General features: G+C 40.6%; 1 protein-coding gene across 2 annotated transcripts in view; it reads left to right on the forward strand.

The window, feature by feature from the left end:
* Positions 1–246: 246 nt before the first annotated feature.
* The window catches only part of MYEF2 (myelin expression factor 2), a 39203-nt gene continuing 23735 nt past the window's right edge, over positions 247–15714 (forward strand). For both annotated transcript variants that reach the window (XM_059702241.1, XM_059702244.1), the window contains exons 1-6: positions 247–549; positions 5824–6032; positions 7258–7310; positions 8534–8541; positions 8652–8745; positions 15278–15469. In XM_059702241.1, the coding sequence (XP_059558224.1) occupies positions 383–549; positions 5824–6032; positions 7258–7310; positions 8534–8541; positions 8652–8745; positions 15278–15469 (723 nt within the window). In that variant the 5' untranslated portion in view covers positions 247–382. The remainder of the gene's footprint in view (positions 550–5823; positions 6033–7257; positions 7311–8533; positions 8542–8651; positions 8746–15277; positions 15470–15714) is intronic.

A 15714-nucleotide genomic window follows, 5' to 3' on the forward strand; every position in this document is an offset into this window, starting at 1 on the left:
CCGAGCTCTAGAGGTTTCTAACACCCTGAGCCGGCCCGTCCGCACAGACCCCCGTTGGGTGCCCAGCGGGCGAGCGACGGGCTGGCGAGGGGGGCAGAGCCTGACCCACCTGGGGCCCCGGCCCGGCCCCGCCCTCCCCGCCCGGAGCAGGGCCGGCGGCAGCGAGGGCGGGCCCACCGGCCACCGCATCTGCCCTTCCCCCACCGCACTCCCACCCCCCACCCCCCACCACCTCCCCGCCGCCGGGCCCCGACTGGTTCTCGCGAGATCCGGGCCGCTGGGCGCTCGGGACCTTTTCAAATCGGGATCCGTTACCGCGCCCCCGGCCGCCGCCATTGTCACGCTCGGAGCCTCGCAGCGCCGGCGGAGCAGCGGCGGCGGGATGGCGGACGCGGACAAGGCCGAGGTGCCGGGCGCCGCCGGCCACGACAGCCCGCAGCAGCAGCCCGCGGAGCCGCCCGCAGAGCCGCGGCGAGAACCGCACCCGCCGGAGCCGGAGCGGCAGCCTCCGCTCAGCAGCAGCAGCGGCAGCGCCAACGGCGTTAAAATGTATTGTCTTTTCCTCGGGGGACGGGACGGGGCGAGGTGGGGGCGCAGGTCGGCCGGGGGCCGGGGGCCGGGGCCGGCCGGGCCGGGTCTCGCGGGGAGCGGCCCCGGAGGAGCAGGTGCAGCCGGGCCGCTCCCAGGCCCGGCCGCCCGGCCGCCCGCTCGCCTGGGCCCGGCGCGCGGGGTGCGGGGCCGGGGGCCCTTCCCACTCCCGGCCGAGGTCACGGCTCCCCCTGGGCCCGGACTCCGGCCGGGGACCTCGGAGCCGAGCGCTGCGGCCGCCGCGGTCCCCGGGAAGCGCCGGCTTTTAAAGGCCCGCAGTTGGTGTTCATCACTAGGGAGTATCTAGGGATGACATCATCGACATGTCCTCCCGGCCGCCGGGCCTCGTGCTGAGCTCCGTGCATTCGGTTGCTCTGTTGTTTTTCAAAGTAAAGACGAATTTCTGAACGGATTGAGAGCCAGGGGAAGTTGAATAATGCGCTGCGAGACCGAACCCTTTGTGTTACCCTAGAATGAGAAGAGGTACTTTAAAAAGGGGGAGAAAAATGCGCCTTGCTCGCCCTTCCCGCCCCTCAAATGTGTGTCAACCCCTGCAGGCTATTTTTTTTTTTTTTTAAACAGTGTGTGTGATGGCAGGTTCTTAATTTGGTAAAATGGCATAGCAATATTTTCTTAATTGGAGGAAATGCACTACTTTTAAGATTACACCTGTCACTAGCGCCTCTGAAGCATGGAGATGACGCGAATGCATCATAATTTCTAGTGACTATAAGGAAATGTTATTACCATCCCCGCCCCCCTTTGTCCTTGTTATAAGCGGGTATGTGAAGTCAGGCATTTATTTGTGTATGCCCAGCTCTTTAAACCTGAGGTTGAAACTGTGATGTTTTTTAGTGAAAACGTTCTTTTCCTTCTTCAGCGTAGAAAGCAGTGACCATATGCTCATACGACAATAGACCAGGGACATGCCCTTTCTTCTGTTTTGTGTAAGACTGTTTGAAACTGCAGTAAATCGGGACCAGTCTGAGTAAGGGGTGACTGCACATAAGGTTGGTTAGGGCACTCCTGCTCTCCCTTTGGCTTGAATAGGACGGGCCGTGTCTTTAGCCCGAATAGAGGTGGAGGTATCAGCGAAGGAAAGTGGGCGCAGCTCAGTACCTGAGGAACCAAAAGTGACCGAAGCTCTTCCTTGCATGCCTGCCAAGACGTGGGCTTTCAGGGATTTGGCATCATAAATACGAATGCAAACCAGTGAAATGGTACGTTTAAAATGCGCTTTCTAAAAACATCGAGACATGGGTCTGCCACCCTTTTCTCTTGAACAAAAAGGATAGCCTTGGATTACAGAGAGAAGCCCTACTTTACTTGGATATGAAAAGTTCTGTATATCATGGAACAAGATTCCAGTGTGTGTGGAGCACTGCAATGTGTATGTTTCCACAGCAGGTAGAGCTGGTATCTAAACTTCTTCCATCAGATCCCAAAGTCTCTAATCCCTTTTAAATGCGGTCTAGTTACACAGGAGAGGAGAGAGGTGGAGAAAGAATCTCTTTAACTTCTAATTGGAAAAAGAAAATGCAAGGTGAAGAAATGGAGTAAATCCAAATGCAGATCCTTTTCATATTGCTTATTATTCATCCCTCTGTTACCTTCTTTTCCAAGAAGTTGAGTGAAGAGGTCAGTTTACTTTCTGGGGTTTCTTGTATTGTCTGCTCTAGTCCATAAAAATATGTAATGGTCCAGCATGGGTGACCTACTCACACTGAGTAACTAGCAATCTAAAAACCATTTTTTTTGGACCCTATGAACCAACAGGAGTAGTTAACACCCAATGCATAAACTTCAAATGGTTTCCATATATTTTTTAATGATAAGAATTCATAGAGATGATAAAATTACCAAATATTATCTTAAAATATATATTGCTTAGAATTGAACACAGTGCCTCTTGTTATCAAGATTGAAATGACTTTTGCTGAGGTTAATCCATAGTCACAGGATGGAGACCACTACGTCTTCCTCATCTTTTATCCCCAAGGTATTATGATTAAAAAGACCCAATAAGTATTTTACTTAAGAAATGTAGAAGTGAACTTTTGTGATCATGGAACTCATATACAGAGGATTTAGTGAGTATGTTCACAACTTTTGACAAGAAATTAAAGATGTTTTCCTAGGTGTAGTTGTCTTTTTCTCTGTGCCAAATAGTATCCTAGCTCTCTTTTTCTTAAGTGACTATAAGGAGGAAAAATAGTATTGTTGTAACTCCTCATTATTTAAGGTTGATTAATTATGTGGATATTGAGAGTTATATTAGGGTACTAGTATAAAATATTAAGCATTGGAGAAGGGTGAAATAGTTGAAGTAGAATACAGTAGGTCCTCAGGTTTACGGCGGGAAGTAACGTGATTTTTTTCGCCCTAAGTCGGACCCACCTACATAAGCACCTACATCACTCACATGGAGCACACACACAGCAGTAATGAAGTGAAACAAAAAAAAATTGAGAAGAAAAATAACAATTCCTGACCTTTACTTGTGATAAATAAATAATAAAAAACATAAAGCACACATGTACATACGTCGAAATGACAAACTTTTTTTTTTTTTTTTATAAATGGGAGATGGCGACGTAACCACGAAATGACATACATCGAGTCTTACGTAACCCGAGGACTGTCTGTAGTATTTTTTAAAATCATATTATGAGTAAAGAGTGGAACTGGGCTTAATTTTGGATCTCATGCTATAGCTTTATGTTTTTAAAATCATATTAAAACTATGTTTTCTTGTTTGATGTTCATTATTGATTTTTTCCAGAAATTTATGTTATTATTTGGGTAGGCTTAATTCAATCATAAGAATAGATAACATTTTTGTGACTTAAAATAGTCATAGTCTGTACAACAGTATGGTGATTACCAGAGCGAGATTGGTTGGGGGGAGGTAGAAGGGGATAAATGGTGATGGAAAGAGACTTACTTTGGATGGTGAATACAAGATACAATATACAGATGATGTGTTATAGAATTGTACACTTGAAACCTGTATAACTTAACCAATATCACCCCAAGTAATTCAGTGAAAATTAAAAAGAAAAAGAATGGTCACAGTCAGTATTTCAAGTACATTAAGAGGAAGGTTTGTCTAAATGAATAGTTTGGGAATTATTACATGAACTTCTGGATATAGTGCCAGTATTTTCATATTATATAACATTGTTTTCCTAAGAGATTCACATATATTTTTATTATGTCTTCCATAATGTATTTAGGACATAGAAAGAGTTCAGAAATTGAGTAATTTTAGCTTAATTTCTTCATCAGACCATGCCTTTGGCTCTAAACTAATCTGCCTTCCATAGGTAGACTTAATTATGCATGTAGATGAGCCGTTGCCATTTTTGGTACAGTGGGGCCTTGACTTACGAGTGTCCCGACTAATGAGTTTTTCGAGATACGAGCTGTCTTTCGGCCGATCTTTTGCTTTGAGTTGCGAGCTAAAATTCAGGTTACGAGCCAGCTTCAGATACCCCACCGCTAGTTGGCACAGCGAACGAACGTCACAGTGAACTCCACAACATCAGCCCAGCATCACGTGTCTCACTAGTTCACTTTTTGATTTGACATACAAGTAATTTGAGTTACGAGCTCCATCACAGAACGAATTAAACTCGTAAGTCAAGGCCCCACTGTAGTTTGCTAGAGTTGGACAGGTGAGATGATCCCTTTCAAGCTGTGCCATTTCTGTTGAGGGAAGATGTTTGACAGTGAAGGTATCCCTTTCAAGGTCTGAAAAAGTGGCAAAGCAAGTGTAGTCCTAATATCTCTTAAAACTGCTAAAATTAAGAGTTAACAGCACCATTTGACTGTAAGCTCATTTAAGAATTAACATTTATTGAGCACATGTTATGTACAGTCAGTCACCAATGCTAGATGCTGCTGATAACACAGATAGTTTTTGTTTTTGTAGTCTTATAAATCACATTTGAGATAGTTTTGTTTTTTTAGTTTTTGTTTTTGTAGAGTTTTATAAATCACATTTGGCTGTGTTTTTTCTTGCTCAGAAAAGTGGTGTGTGAAAAGTTCTATATATTATGGAACAAGATTCTAGTGTGTGTGGAGCACTGCAATGTATATGTTTTCACAATTGCTTGGCTTAGAAGATAATTTAGGCCCTGGATTATGAAGCCTGATTGGTTATTGGATTATCCAGAAAGTTTAAAAAAATTTAGATTCCTGGATGCCATTCCCAGATATTTTTATTTATATATGTTTATGAAAAATTGCTTTAAAGTCAGAGTTTTACTTAATTTTAAATTCACTAGTGTAATTAGTCATTTAAAATAAATCTGTTATATCTGTAAAAAAATTTCTTTTGAAAAGTAAACTGCATTTTAAAAATATATATTTAAATTTTTATCTATAGGGTTTACTTTAAGTGTATACTTATATCCAAAAATGGTTGATGGGTAACATCACATAGTTGACTTGTGATTATAGTTTTATAAATTAAATAACTTTTCAGTTAGGGTCTCATTAAAAGGTAGTTTTATAAAATTCTGGTTGGTGTTCCCTTCCTCCACTCCATCCCTCTATTACAGATAATACTAATAAAAATGACATGATTCTATAATGTGTCCAATCCTAGTTTAAAGGTTAAAACACAGAAAATGTTGAGCATGAAAATATTAGAATAACTTACCAGTTTTCTATGTTAATCAAAACTGAAAATAGAAAAAATTTTGAGTCATCTGGGATATATACATGTACAGATATGAAGATATGTCTATTTTTTTAAACTATATTTTTCATCAGTGGAGGAGAAAAGTTCTGGGAAGAAACTGTTAACCTTTGAGAGATGAAAATTTTCAAGGTATCATTTTGTAAAATAATTTCTTAGAGTTCTGAATAAGGCCTAGAAAGTTAATTCTCCACTAAAAGTGGCAGTTTTACATACTGTAGGAATAAAATTAGGCATGTCCCCCTCTAAAGTTCCAATAACATTTTATTATGCATTATGATGAGAAAAACTGGGTGATTTTTTTGGATGCTGCAGCTATATAATATAGAAAAAAGGATTGTGAAATGAGAATTTTGGTAATATGCCCAAATCCTTGCTTTGAGAGATGGCATTGGGTAATTTCAAAGCCAGCAGTCTGATTCTCCAGCTGCTTTGCTGAGATCTAACTTAGTGGATAGTATTGTGAAGTGAAGTGATAAATATTGAATACTTAATATAGACTTCCATTTTGTTATGTTTTTAATTCATAGGGAGAATGATGAATCAGTGAAAGAAGAGAAATCTGAATTAAAGGAAAAATCTACAGGAAATAAGAAGGCCCATAGATTTCATCCTTATTCAAAAGACAAGAATTCAGGCACGGGAGAGAAGAAGGGTCCAAATCGGAACAGAGTTTTCATTAGCAACATCCCATATGACATGAAATGGCAAGCTATTAAAGATCTCATGAGAGAAAAAGGTAAACATCTATGATAAACCCACTGTTGAATAATCACATTGAAGGGGGCGGGAACTAAGCAAACTTTTTTTTTATACCTCTGAGCCACACAGACTCAAATAATTGATTTTTGTTTATTTCTTTACACATGAATTAATCATTTCCTCTTCTTTCACTTGACACAATTTCATTACAAGGTAGCATGGATAAATAAAGTTTTTTTCTTTTTGTTATTTTAGCAGGATAGTAGCGAGCCAGCATATGCATGCCACCAAGAATTTTGTTAAAGTGATTGCTTTGTTTAGTTGAAGTTTTTATAGATTTTTAAAGGGCTATTGCATTAGTTAAGCAATACATTTAGCTGTTAAAGTATGAATAATAAGGTCTGATAATTTTTTCCCAAAAGCTGCTTTGTTATTATCTTGGTGGAGTCTGGAATCTGGCTGTGGAATTCACTTTGTTTGCATTGTCATGAATGCGATGATGCTGTCTCTGCAGTTCAACTTAAAAATTGCGTTACTGCTGTTGCAGTTTTGTTTTCAGAATAACCTGAAAAACTACATTTTATATACATGGTTGGTTTTGGGGGAAAATAATTTTAATACTTGATCTTGTAAAAGTTAGTTTTGTTATCTCTTGAAAAATCGAGTTTCAACAGTCCTGCAAACTATGTACTTGGCTTTGAGGCTGATCTCCTCTAATAAATTTTTAAAAAATTGCATTGGTGTATCTGTTGTAAGGTGACAACTATTTGATTGGTTTTATTCATTGACTTTATTTAGAAAGTGTGTGGCTTGCCGTGAAGCATGACTTGTAAATTTAGTTTGATGGCAAACATGATTGAAGACATTCAGGTAGGAAGTCACCTTAAAACAGCTGTTGTGTGTAGGCGACTAAAGTTATTTGAAAAGTGCTAATGTTGATGTTTTAATATGATAGGCTAAGGGACCATTTGTATGTATATGTGCATTTGTTCACCAACTATATCATGCTGGCCAAAATATGATCTGTAGTATGAATTAGGTTAATATGGTGGTTAGCTTTTTTAGAGAATGTGGATGATGTACATTTCTGAAAATTAGTTAAATTTACAGAGCCATTGACAGGAGGTATGTTGGTCTGGTTTTGATTGTTGGTGAATAATAGGTGCTTTTCTGTAGAGTTGTGCACAGGTGTGCAGTAAAGCAAGATACTGGTGTTTAAATGTATTGTTTCTTGGTATCTTCCTTTTGTATGTCTTATGTAGTTGGTGAGGTTACATACGTGGAGCTCTTTAAGGATGCGGAAGGAAAATCAAGGGTAAGTGCTGTGGGCAGTAATCTGCTTGAGGTTTAAAAGTTCCTCAGCAGTTTACTTTTTGTATAATACTTGTACCAGTTTTTTGGAAACTTAAGTTTCATTTTGTTTTACTTTATTATGCAAGATTTGAGGCTTTATATTAGTAAGTCTGACACTTATACAAGTCAAGCTAGCTTCCTGAAAGGGATGGGTTTTGTAAATGCTTATAAAGGGCATTCACTTTTTTAATGCTCAGGGTAATGCTTCTTCTTAGACAATAGATTTTAATATAGGATTTTTTTTTGTTGTGTTTTGATGTCTTCAAGGATATTTTTAAAGTCACCGAATTGATAATATTCCCTAAAAGTCCCATGAGAGGCCTATAACTTAAAGGTGCTGATTTGGAATGTATGTTTGGAATTTATACTGAAAAAACCTAATTTGGTAGCCTACAGGATGACATAAGAGGCAGTGCTCTGACCAATTGCTATGAATGACATTGATGATTAAATTGACATAGAAGGGACTGGGTGATAGTCAATTTTGATTTTTAGCAGCAAGAAAAGAATATGCTGAAGAAAGACTGGAAAGCTCTTAACAGTATTTAATTTTATTAGCAAAAAACAGTTGGGTGCATGAAACATAAAAACCTTGTCATTACATCCAGTGTCACTTTGAACAGTAATAATGACAAAGAATTATTTTAAAAAATGATACTACAAATTTGTTTCTTTAACATAGGTGACTTTTTTTGCATTCTTGAGACTGGATGCTGTTAAATTGTATGCAGCCAGTTTGAGAACTTTATTAAAAGTGAGATTAATATTTCCTATTTTGATTTTTATAAAAATGAAAAATATACATTTAAAACTATTTGTATACAATATAGCTTTTAAAAATATTTGTAACTATGTAAGGTCAGGTATATTGGAGTCTTCAATTATTTCTTTGAATTACTTTTGGTTGAATTTGTGCAATTACATTATATTAGTTTAAAAGTAAAGAAGAGTCATCTAAAATGTGCTTCAAGCTTATTACACTAGATCCTACTATCTTAAATAGGTATATTTAAAATTATAGAAAAATTGTGGTCACTGCCTTTTATGTTCTGGAGGTATAAAAGAAAAAAAATGACTGTTAACTGATTGCTTTTAATGATTTACATGTTAGACTCTACCATTAACTTCGTCTACTGATAAAACTTTTTCTCTTTTGCATATATTGACAAATCTACCTGGATATAGGGTTGTGGGTAAGAATTTTTTTTTTAAGTATCTTAAGTCAAATTTAAACTTCTGATTGTAAAAAAAAAAAATAACCTTAGTACATAAAAATTTCCCCCCAATTTTTTTCTCAATTAAGTGTGGTTGAATTTAAAGATGAAGAATTTGTAAAGAAAGCACTAGAAACGATGAACAAATATGATCTTAGCGGAAGACCCCTGAATATTAAAGAGGTAAGAGTTTTATTTGGAATAATTTAAACATTTGAATATAATGTTTGGATTTTTATCCAAGTACTTTTTTTTAGCATAGATGCTCATTAAAACATCATCTATTGGTGATAATTTGCTTGTACATGATTTTCTATTTGACTTTAAGCAGTTATCCTATCTAATAAAAGAGTAATATGCAAATTAACCATCACTCTGTCACAAAGATGGCGGTGGCCACGGAGTTGGAGTGAGCAGGAGGCTTGAGTTGCCCTGTTGATGGAGGAAGCCAAGCTTCCCACCTGCCTTGCTAGCCCTGAGCTCCGCTCAAGGCTACAAAGTTTCAATTATAGAAGATAAATAAATCCCAGATACCTGCTTCCAGCCTGCGGGCGTGGCCAACCTGAAAACGGCCATCAGTCCCCACCCAGGCTGGCCAGACACCCCAGTAGGGACCTCATCCTGAAGGGGCTGTGGCCAGCCTGCAAACAGCCATCAGCCCCTCACCCAGGCTGGCCACACTCCCATGGGGTGAGGGTCCCCACTGGGGGGTTGATCAGCCTGCAAACAGCCCCTCACCAGCCAGGCATCCCAGTGGGGACCCCCACTCTGAAGGGGGTGTGACCAGCCTTCAAACGGCCTCAGCCCCTCACCCAGGCTGGCCAGTCACCCCAGTAGGGACCCCCACCCTGAAGCGGGTGTGGTCAGCCTGAAAACAGTCATCAGCCCCTCACCCTGGCTGGCCAGGCACCCCAGTGGGGACTCCCATCCTGAAGGGGGTGTGGCCAGCTTGAAAACGGCCCTCAGTCTCTTACACAGGCTGGCCAGGCACCCCAGCAGGACCCTGACCCTGATCCGGGACACCCTTCAGGGCAAACCAGCTGTCCCCACCCATGCGCCAGGCCGCTATCTACACTAATAAAAGAGAAAAATGGTAATTGGCGTACGACGATACCCTTCTCATTGGCTAATCAGGGCTATATGCAAATTAACTGCCAACTAAGATTGACAGTTAACTGCCAACAAGATGGCGGTTAATTTGCATATGTAGGCACAATGCAGGGAGGCGAAAGGGAAAGGAGGAAGAAGCCCCCTGCCACTGACAGTGATCGGAAACCCAGGGGGGAGCTAAGAGCTGGGGTGCAGGCGCCTTTGCCGCCCTGGCCAGTGATAGCAGGAAGTAGGGGTGGAGCCAGCGATGGGAGCTGGGCACGGTCGAAGCTGGCAGTCCCGGGAGCTAGGGGTCCCTTGCCTGGGCCTAAAGCGGAGCCCACGATCGCGGGGCCGCTGCAGCTGCGGGTCCCTGCTGCCCGAGCCGGACGCCTCAGCCAGAGGCGTTAGGCCTGCTCAGGGGCGGAGCCTGCAACCGCGGGGAGCTGGGGGTCCCCTGCCCAGGCCTGACACCTCTGCCGGAGGCCTCAGGCTTGGTCAAGGGGCCAATCCGGTGATTGGTGATCGGAGGGTGATGAGGGTCAACTCCTCTGGCCGAGGCATCAGGCCTGGGTGGGGGCCGAGCCGGGGGTTGGGGGGATATGATGGTCCCCTTGCCCAGGCCTGAAGCCTGGGTCAGAGGCGTCAGGCTTGGGCGGGGGGTGGAGCAAGCGATCAGAGGGAGATGGGGGTCCCCTGCCCAGGCATGATTCCTGGGCCAGAGGCCTCAGGCCTGGGCGGGGGCCAGAGCCAGTGATCGGGGGGAGATGGGGGTCCCCTGTCCAAGCCTGACACCTCTGGCGGAGGCGTCAGGCCTGGGCAAGGGGCCGATCAGGCGATCGGAGGGTGATGGGGGTCTACGCCTCTGGCCGAGGCATCAGGCCTGGGCAAGGGGCAGAGCCAGCAATCGGAGGGGTCTGGGTGTCCCCTGCCCAGGCCTGATGCCTGGGCCAGAGGCATCAGGCCTGGGCTGGGGGCAGAACCAGTGATGGGGGTAAATGAGGGTCCCCTGCCCAGGCCTGACACCTCTGTCAGAGGCGTCAGGCCTGGGCAAGGGGCCGATCCTGCGATTGGAGGGTCATGGGGGTCAACGCCTGAGGGCTCCCAGTATGTGAGACGGGGCAGGCTGGGCTGAGGGACACTCCCCCCCCCCCCACACACACACCCAGTGCACGAATTTCGTGCACCGGGCCCCTAGTCCTATATAATAAAAGGGTAGTATGCAAATTGACCCTAACAGCAGAACAACTGGGAGTGACTGGTCACTATGACACACACTGACCACCAGGGGGCAGACGCTCAATGCAGGAGCTGCCCCCTGGTGGTCAGTGCGCTCCCACATAGGGGAGCTCTGCTCAACCACAAGCCAGGCTGATGGCTGCCAGCACAGAGGTGGTGGCGGGAGCCTCTCCCACCTCCTCAGCAGCGCTAAGGAAGTCCAACTGCAGCTTAGGCCTGCTCCCCGCTGGCAAGTGGACATCCCCCAAGGGCTTTCAGGCTGCCAGAGGGATGTCTGACTGCCAGCTTAGGCCCGTTCACCCTGGGGAGCGGGCCTAAGCCAGCACGTGGACATCCAAGGGGTTCCAGACTGCGAGAGGGCGTAGGCTGGGCTGAGGGACCCTCACGAGTGCACAAATTTTTGTGCACCGGGCCTGTAGTTCTATATATTTGATTTACTCCAAATTATTATAAGCAGAGGTACATGATTTAAATAAATTTAAGAGCCCAAACTGTGGCCAGTGTGGCTTGGTTCGGCATTGTCCTGTCTACCAGGAGGTAGCCGGTTTTATTCTCAGTCAAGGGCACATGCTCCAGTTACGGGCTTCGTCCTTGGTAGGGGGTGTGCAGGAGGCAGTTAATTGATGTTGCACTTTCACATTGATGTTTCTCTCTCTCCTTCTTCTCTCTAAAAAATCAACAAACTATTCTTTAAAAAAAAATTTATAGATGACATACTTTAGGTGCTGATTTTATTTGATGTATACATTTTCAATTTTTAGATTGTGTTGTTTAACTTGAGAAATATAGTAGATTTTCTTGTAGTTGGTAATCAAAGTTTGCTTAATAAGGCAAACACCTTATGGATTTGAATAAAATTGATATTCACTTTTAACAAAATTAACATGAAATTATACCAGATTAAAATTTTTTTAAAATTATGTCTGTTAGTGAAATTTATAACTGGAACGTGGAACCCCCTAAAATGGAGATGTTCCCTTTGTGTGGAATTGTTGCAATATAAATACATCGATAAATGAATGATCAGAAAATATATTAAAGAACTATTTATAGTTAGCTATAATTGACTTTAGAAATAATTAGCTTGAATAGCAGCCATTTTCTTGTCTTCCTTTAGTTCATATTGTTAATCATATCTGAATAATTTGATCACAAACCAGACCAGATATATACATGTATGTAGATATATATCTTAAAGTCTGTATTAAAAAAGGATAGAGGATATAACTTTGAGATCTGAAGAGTCTCCAGTAGCACGGATGTTAAGCATTGGTAATAGAGCAGTACTATCAGTCACAATTTAAATTAGTATAGTAGTGATTTGAGTCCCAGCTCTATCACCTTTTAGCTGTGTGAGTAGGCATGTTACTTATTCTCTAATCCTTAGTAATTACAATAGTTCTACAGATAATACTTACCTAACAGGGGTTTTATGAGGATTAAATGAGATACATGGTAAACCTCTGTATTTCTTTACTTTCTTATTTCTAAAATGGGAATAATACTAAAACCTATTGATAGTGTTATAAGGAATCAAAGAGTTGATATATGTATATAGCATTTAATAAATGTTAGCATAGTGCTCAAGATATTGTAACTACATAATAAATATTAGCTGTAATAATAATTACTATTGTCCTTATTCCTGTCCAAGGTGGTGATGTTACTGGTCATTATTCTCTTATTTCTGAGTATGAGTTGATAGTGCAGTAGTTCCATTCTTCCTAATCAGCAAGGGATACATTCCAAGACCCCTGGTGGATATCTGAAACCACGGATAGTAGTGAACCCTAAATATACTAAGTTTTTGTGTTTTTTTGGGTTTTTTTACCCATACATACCTTTTCACTTAAAGGAAGCTCTGTACAACTTCCCTTTGGCATGTTTGAATTGCCAGCATCACTACTCTTGCACTTTGGGGCCATGATTAAGTAAAATAAGGGTCACTTGGACACAAATTCTGTGATTCCATGATAGTTGATCTGCTAATTGAGGTGCTACTAAGTGACTAAAGGGGGGTAGTGTGTACAGTGTGGAAGATGTTGGACAAAAGTCTGATTCATGTCCCAGGCTGGATAGTTTGAGACAGCACAAGATTTCATCACACTACTCAGGACAGCACACAATTTAAAACTTATGAATTGTTTATTTCTGAATTTTCCATTTAATATTTTCTGATTGTGTTCACTGTGGATAACTGAAGCCAAGGAAAGCAGAACTGTGGATAATCAGTGCCTGTTATAGCTTAAAATGAAAGGCCATGCTACCAACATATACAGGTATCCCAAACCCCCTTTATTCAAGTTTGCTTCTGAATTCCTCTAATCCTGTTTGAACCTGGGTTAATTTTTTCTCTAAATGGGAAGACAAGTATTCTAGATTTTTAGTGTTTTTAATTTTAATTGGAAACAAAGTTTATTGGATGCTAAAGGCCAGGTCCATATAGTTTGTCTTCTTTTAAGTTTTAGCAAATTGTAGATCCTCAATAATATTTCAGAGACCCTAAAATAGAGTGATGTGATCCATGCCGATAAAGCATACTTCCATTTTAAACCTTTCTAAGAGGAATTAATGGTATAGTTTGGCCTAAGTAAATGATGAGATGTTCTGTATTCAGTTAACTTTTTGGATTAATATCACTAAAGGTCCCGTTTGTGGGAATAACTGATTTTCCAATGGGTGGTTGGGTCAGTGCTGAGACCTACTAGTGAGAGCCTAAGGCAGTGATGGCGAACCTTTTGAGCTCCGTGTGTCAGCATTTTGAAAAACCCTAACTTAACTCTGGTGCTGTGTCACATATACAAATTTTTTGATATTTGCAACCATAGTAAAACAAAGACTTACATTTTTGGCATTTATTTTATATATTTAAATGCCATTTAACAAAGAAAAATCAACCAAAAAAATGAGTTCGCGTGTTACCTCTGACACGCGTGTCATAGGTTCGCCATCACTGGTAAGGAAAAGTTTATTTCTAGGATTTATTGACAGGTATTAGAATTTCACTTCATGTAATTCACTGGGGGTTTGTAACAGTTGTAAACTTACTATTGGCTTTCTTTTAGCAATAGCAGACAATAAGTAGCATGCTGACATCCACGGGAAAAGGAGGAATAAAAACTGTTATATATAATTTGTGTTATATAAATTGTATTGTATATATGTTTTATATATGTGTATATGTTTATATATGTTATGTATATAAACACAAATTAAAACCTAGTAATATATTTTATTAATGTTAAGATAAGAACAAACACTCTATCTTAATAGTTCATGAAGCATTTATTCTACTGTGTTCTCCTTCATAGGCAACCACAATCTTAAATTTTGTGTTTGTGCAAGATTTTGAAACCTTAGACCTGAAACATTTATTATTTTTTAGCATTCTCTAAAAGCACTTAGTTCTTTATTTCTTTTTATTCTTCATGGTGAAACAATATATTGGAAGCCAGAATACATTTATTCTTGCATTCACTTTTTCACCTTCTATTCTCACAGCCTTCTTAGAGAATTTATTACCTAGGGAATGTATTAAAGTCACCAAACTTTCTTTTTATTAGTATTCCCAGACAGGCCAGCAGAGTAGAGTTGATGCTTACGTATATCATAATCATTTGGTATTGCAGATGCAATAGCCTATTATTGTGTTTATGTGCTTTTTTATTTTTTTATTTTTTGCATTTCATCTAGTGAGATGAGTGGGAAGTATGTTTGAACTTACTTTTCTTTGATTTAAAGGTAGAATATTTCTCTTATAAAGTTAATTAAGTAAAAAAAAAACCATTGTTTGCTATCATTCTTCATTGGGACACTTAGCCTTTCTTTATTCCTCCTCCCCCATCTTACATCATAATCATGTTGAGGAGGGAAAGAGGTTGGAAGGTGGATAATTATATTCTGCTTGTTCAGGAGTGAAATTTGCACATTGTCATAATTCCCCTCTACCCCAATATTCCTGGGTTTTATAATATTTTGTTTTGCTATTATAAAAGCTTTGAGTTAGTCTCAGTTTGTCTTTGCATTGGTCATGTAGTGGTAACAATTCACTATTAGTGAATTTGGGAAAGAAAAGAGTTTGAGTTATGTGTATGTGTGCTATATTTTTACACTAGTACAGGGCAAAATTAAACTAATTTCAAGTTCTTAAGTGACTTTAGTGATTGGAAAGAGGTATTTAATTTACATTCCTGGAGACTGTAATACTTTATCTGTCCACAGGTTTTTATGGGACCGAATTATCTGGATGAGAAAAAAAGCTCACTCTTTAAGAGGGCCAGTAGTTTAACCCAGATGGGATAGCTACTGTAGAATTTGAAGTTGTTGTTTTAATTGTGTAGACTTTCTGATGTATCTAGTGGCATTTAACATTCAATGTGTGTTATAGGATCCTGATGGAGAAAATGCTCGTAGGGCGTTGCAACGAACAGGAGGATCATTTCCAGGAGGACATGTACCCGATGTGGGATCGGGGTTGATGAATTTACCACCTTCCATTCTGAATAATCCAAACATTCCTCCTGAGGTTATCAGTAATTTGCAGGCTGGTAGACTTGGTTCCACAATTTTTGTTGCTAATGTAAGTTTAAGCTTTAGTCTAAAATTTTGTCATTCAGATATAGTTCTAATTATGAGATTATTTATTTACATAAATGGGTTATAGCTTTATAGAACATTTTATTTTTAACTAAGTAAGCCAAACATAATTATTGTAAGCTGAAACCTAATTTAATTATATATGTTAATTATATAGAGTGTATATACAAGTATTTAGAATTTTTTAAAAAGAACTGGAATTTATAAACACTTAGCAGTTCTTGGAAT

This window comes from Myotis daubentonii, chromosome 1, assembly GCF_963259705.1.
Source record: "Myotis daubentonii chromosome 1, mMyoDau2.1, whole genome shotgun sequence".
In the NCBI taxonomy this organism is placed as follows: domain Eukaryota; kingdom Metazoa; phylum Chordata; class Mammalia; order Chiroptera; family Vespertilionidae; genus Myotis; species Myotis daubentonii.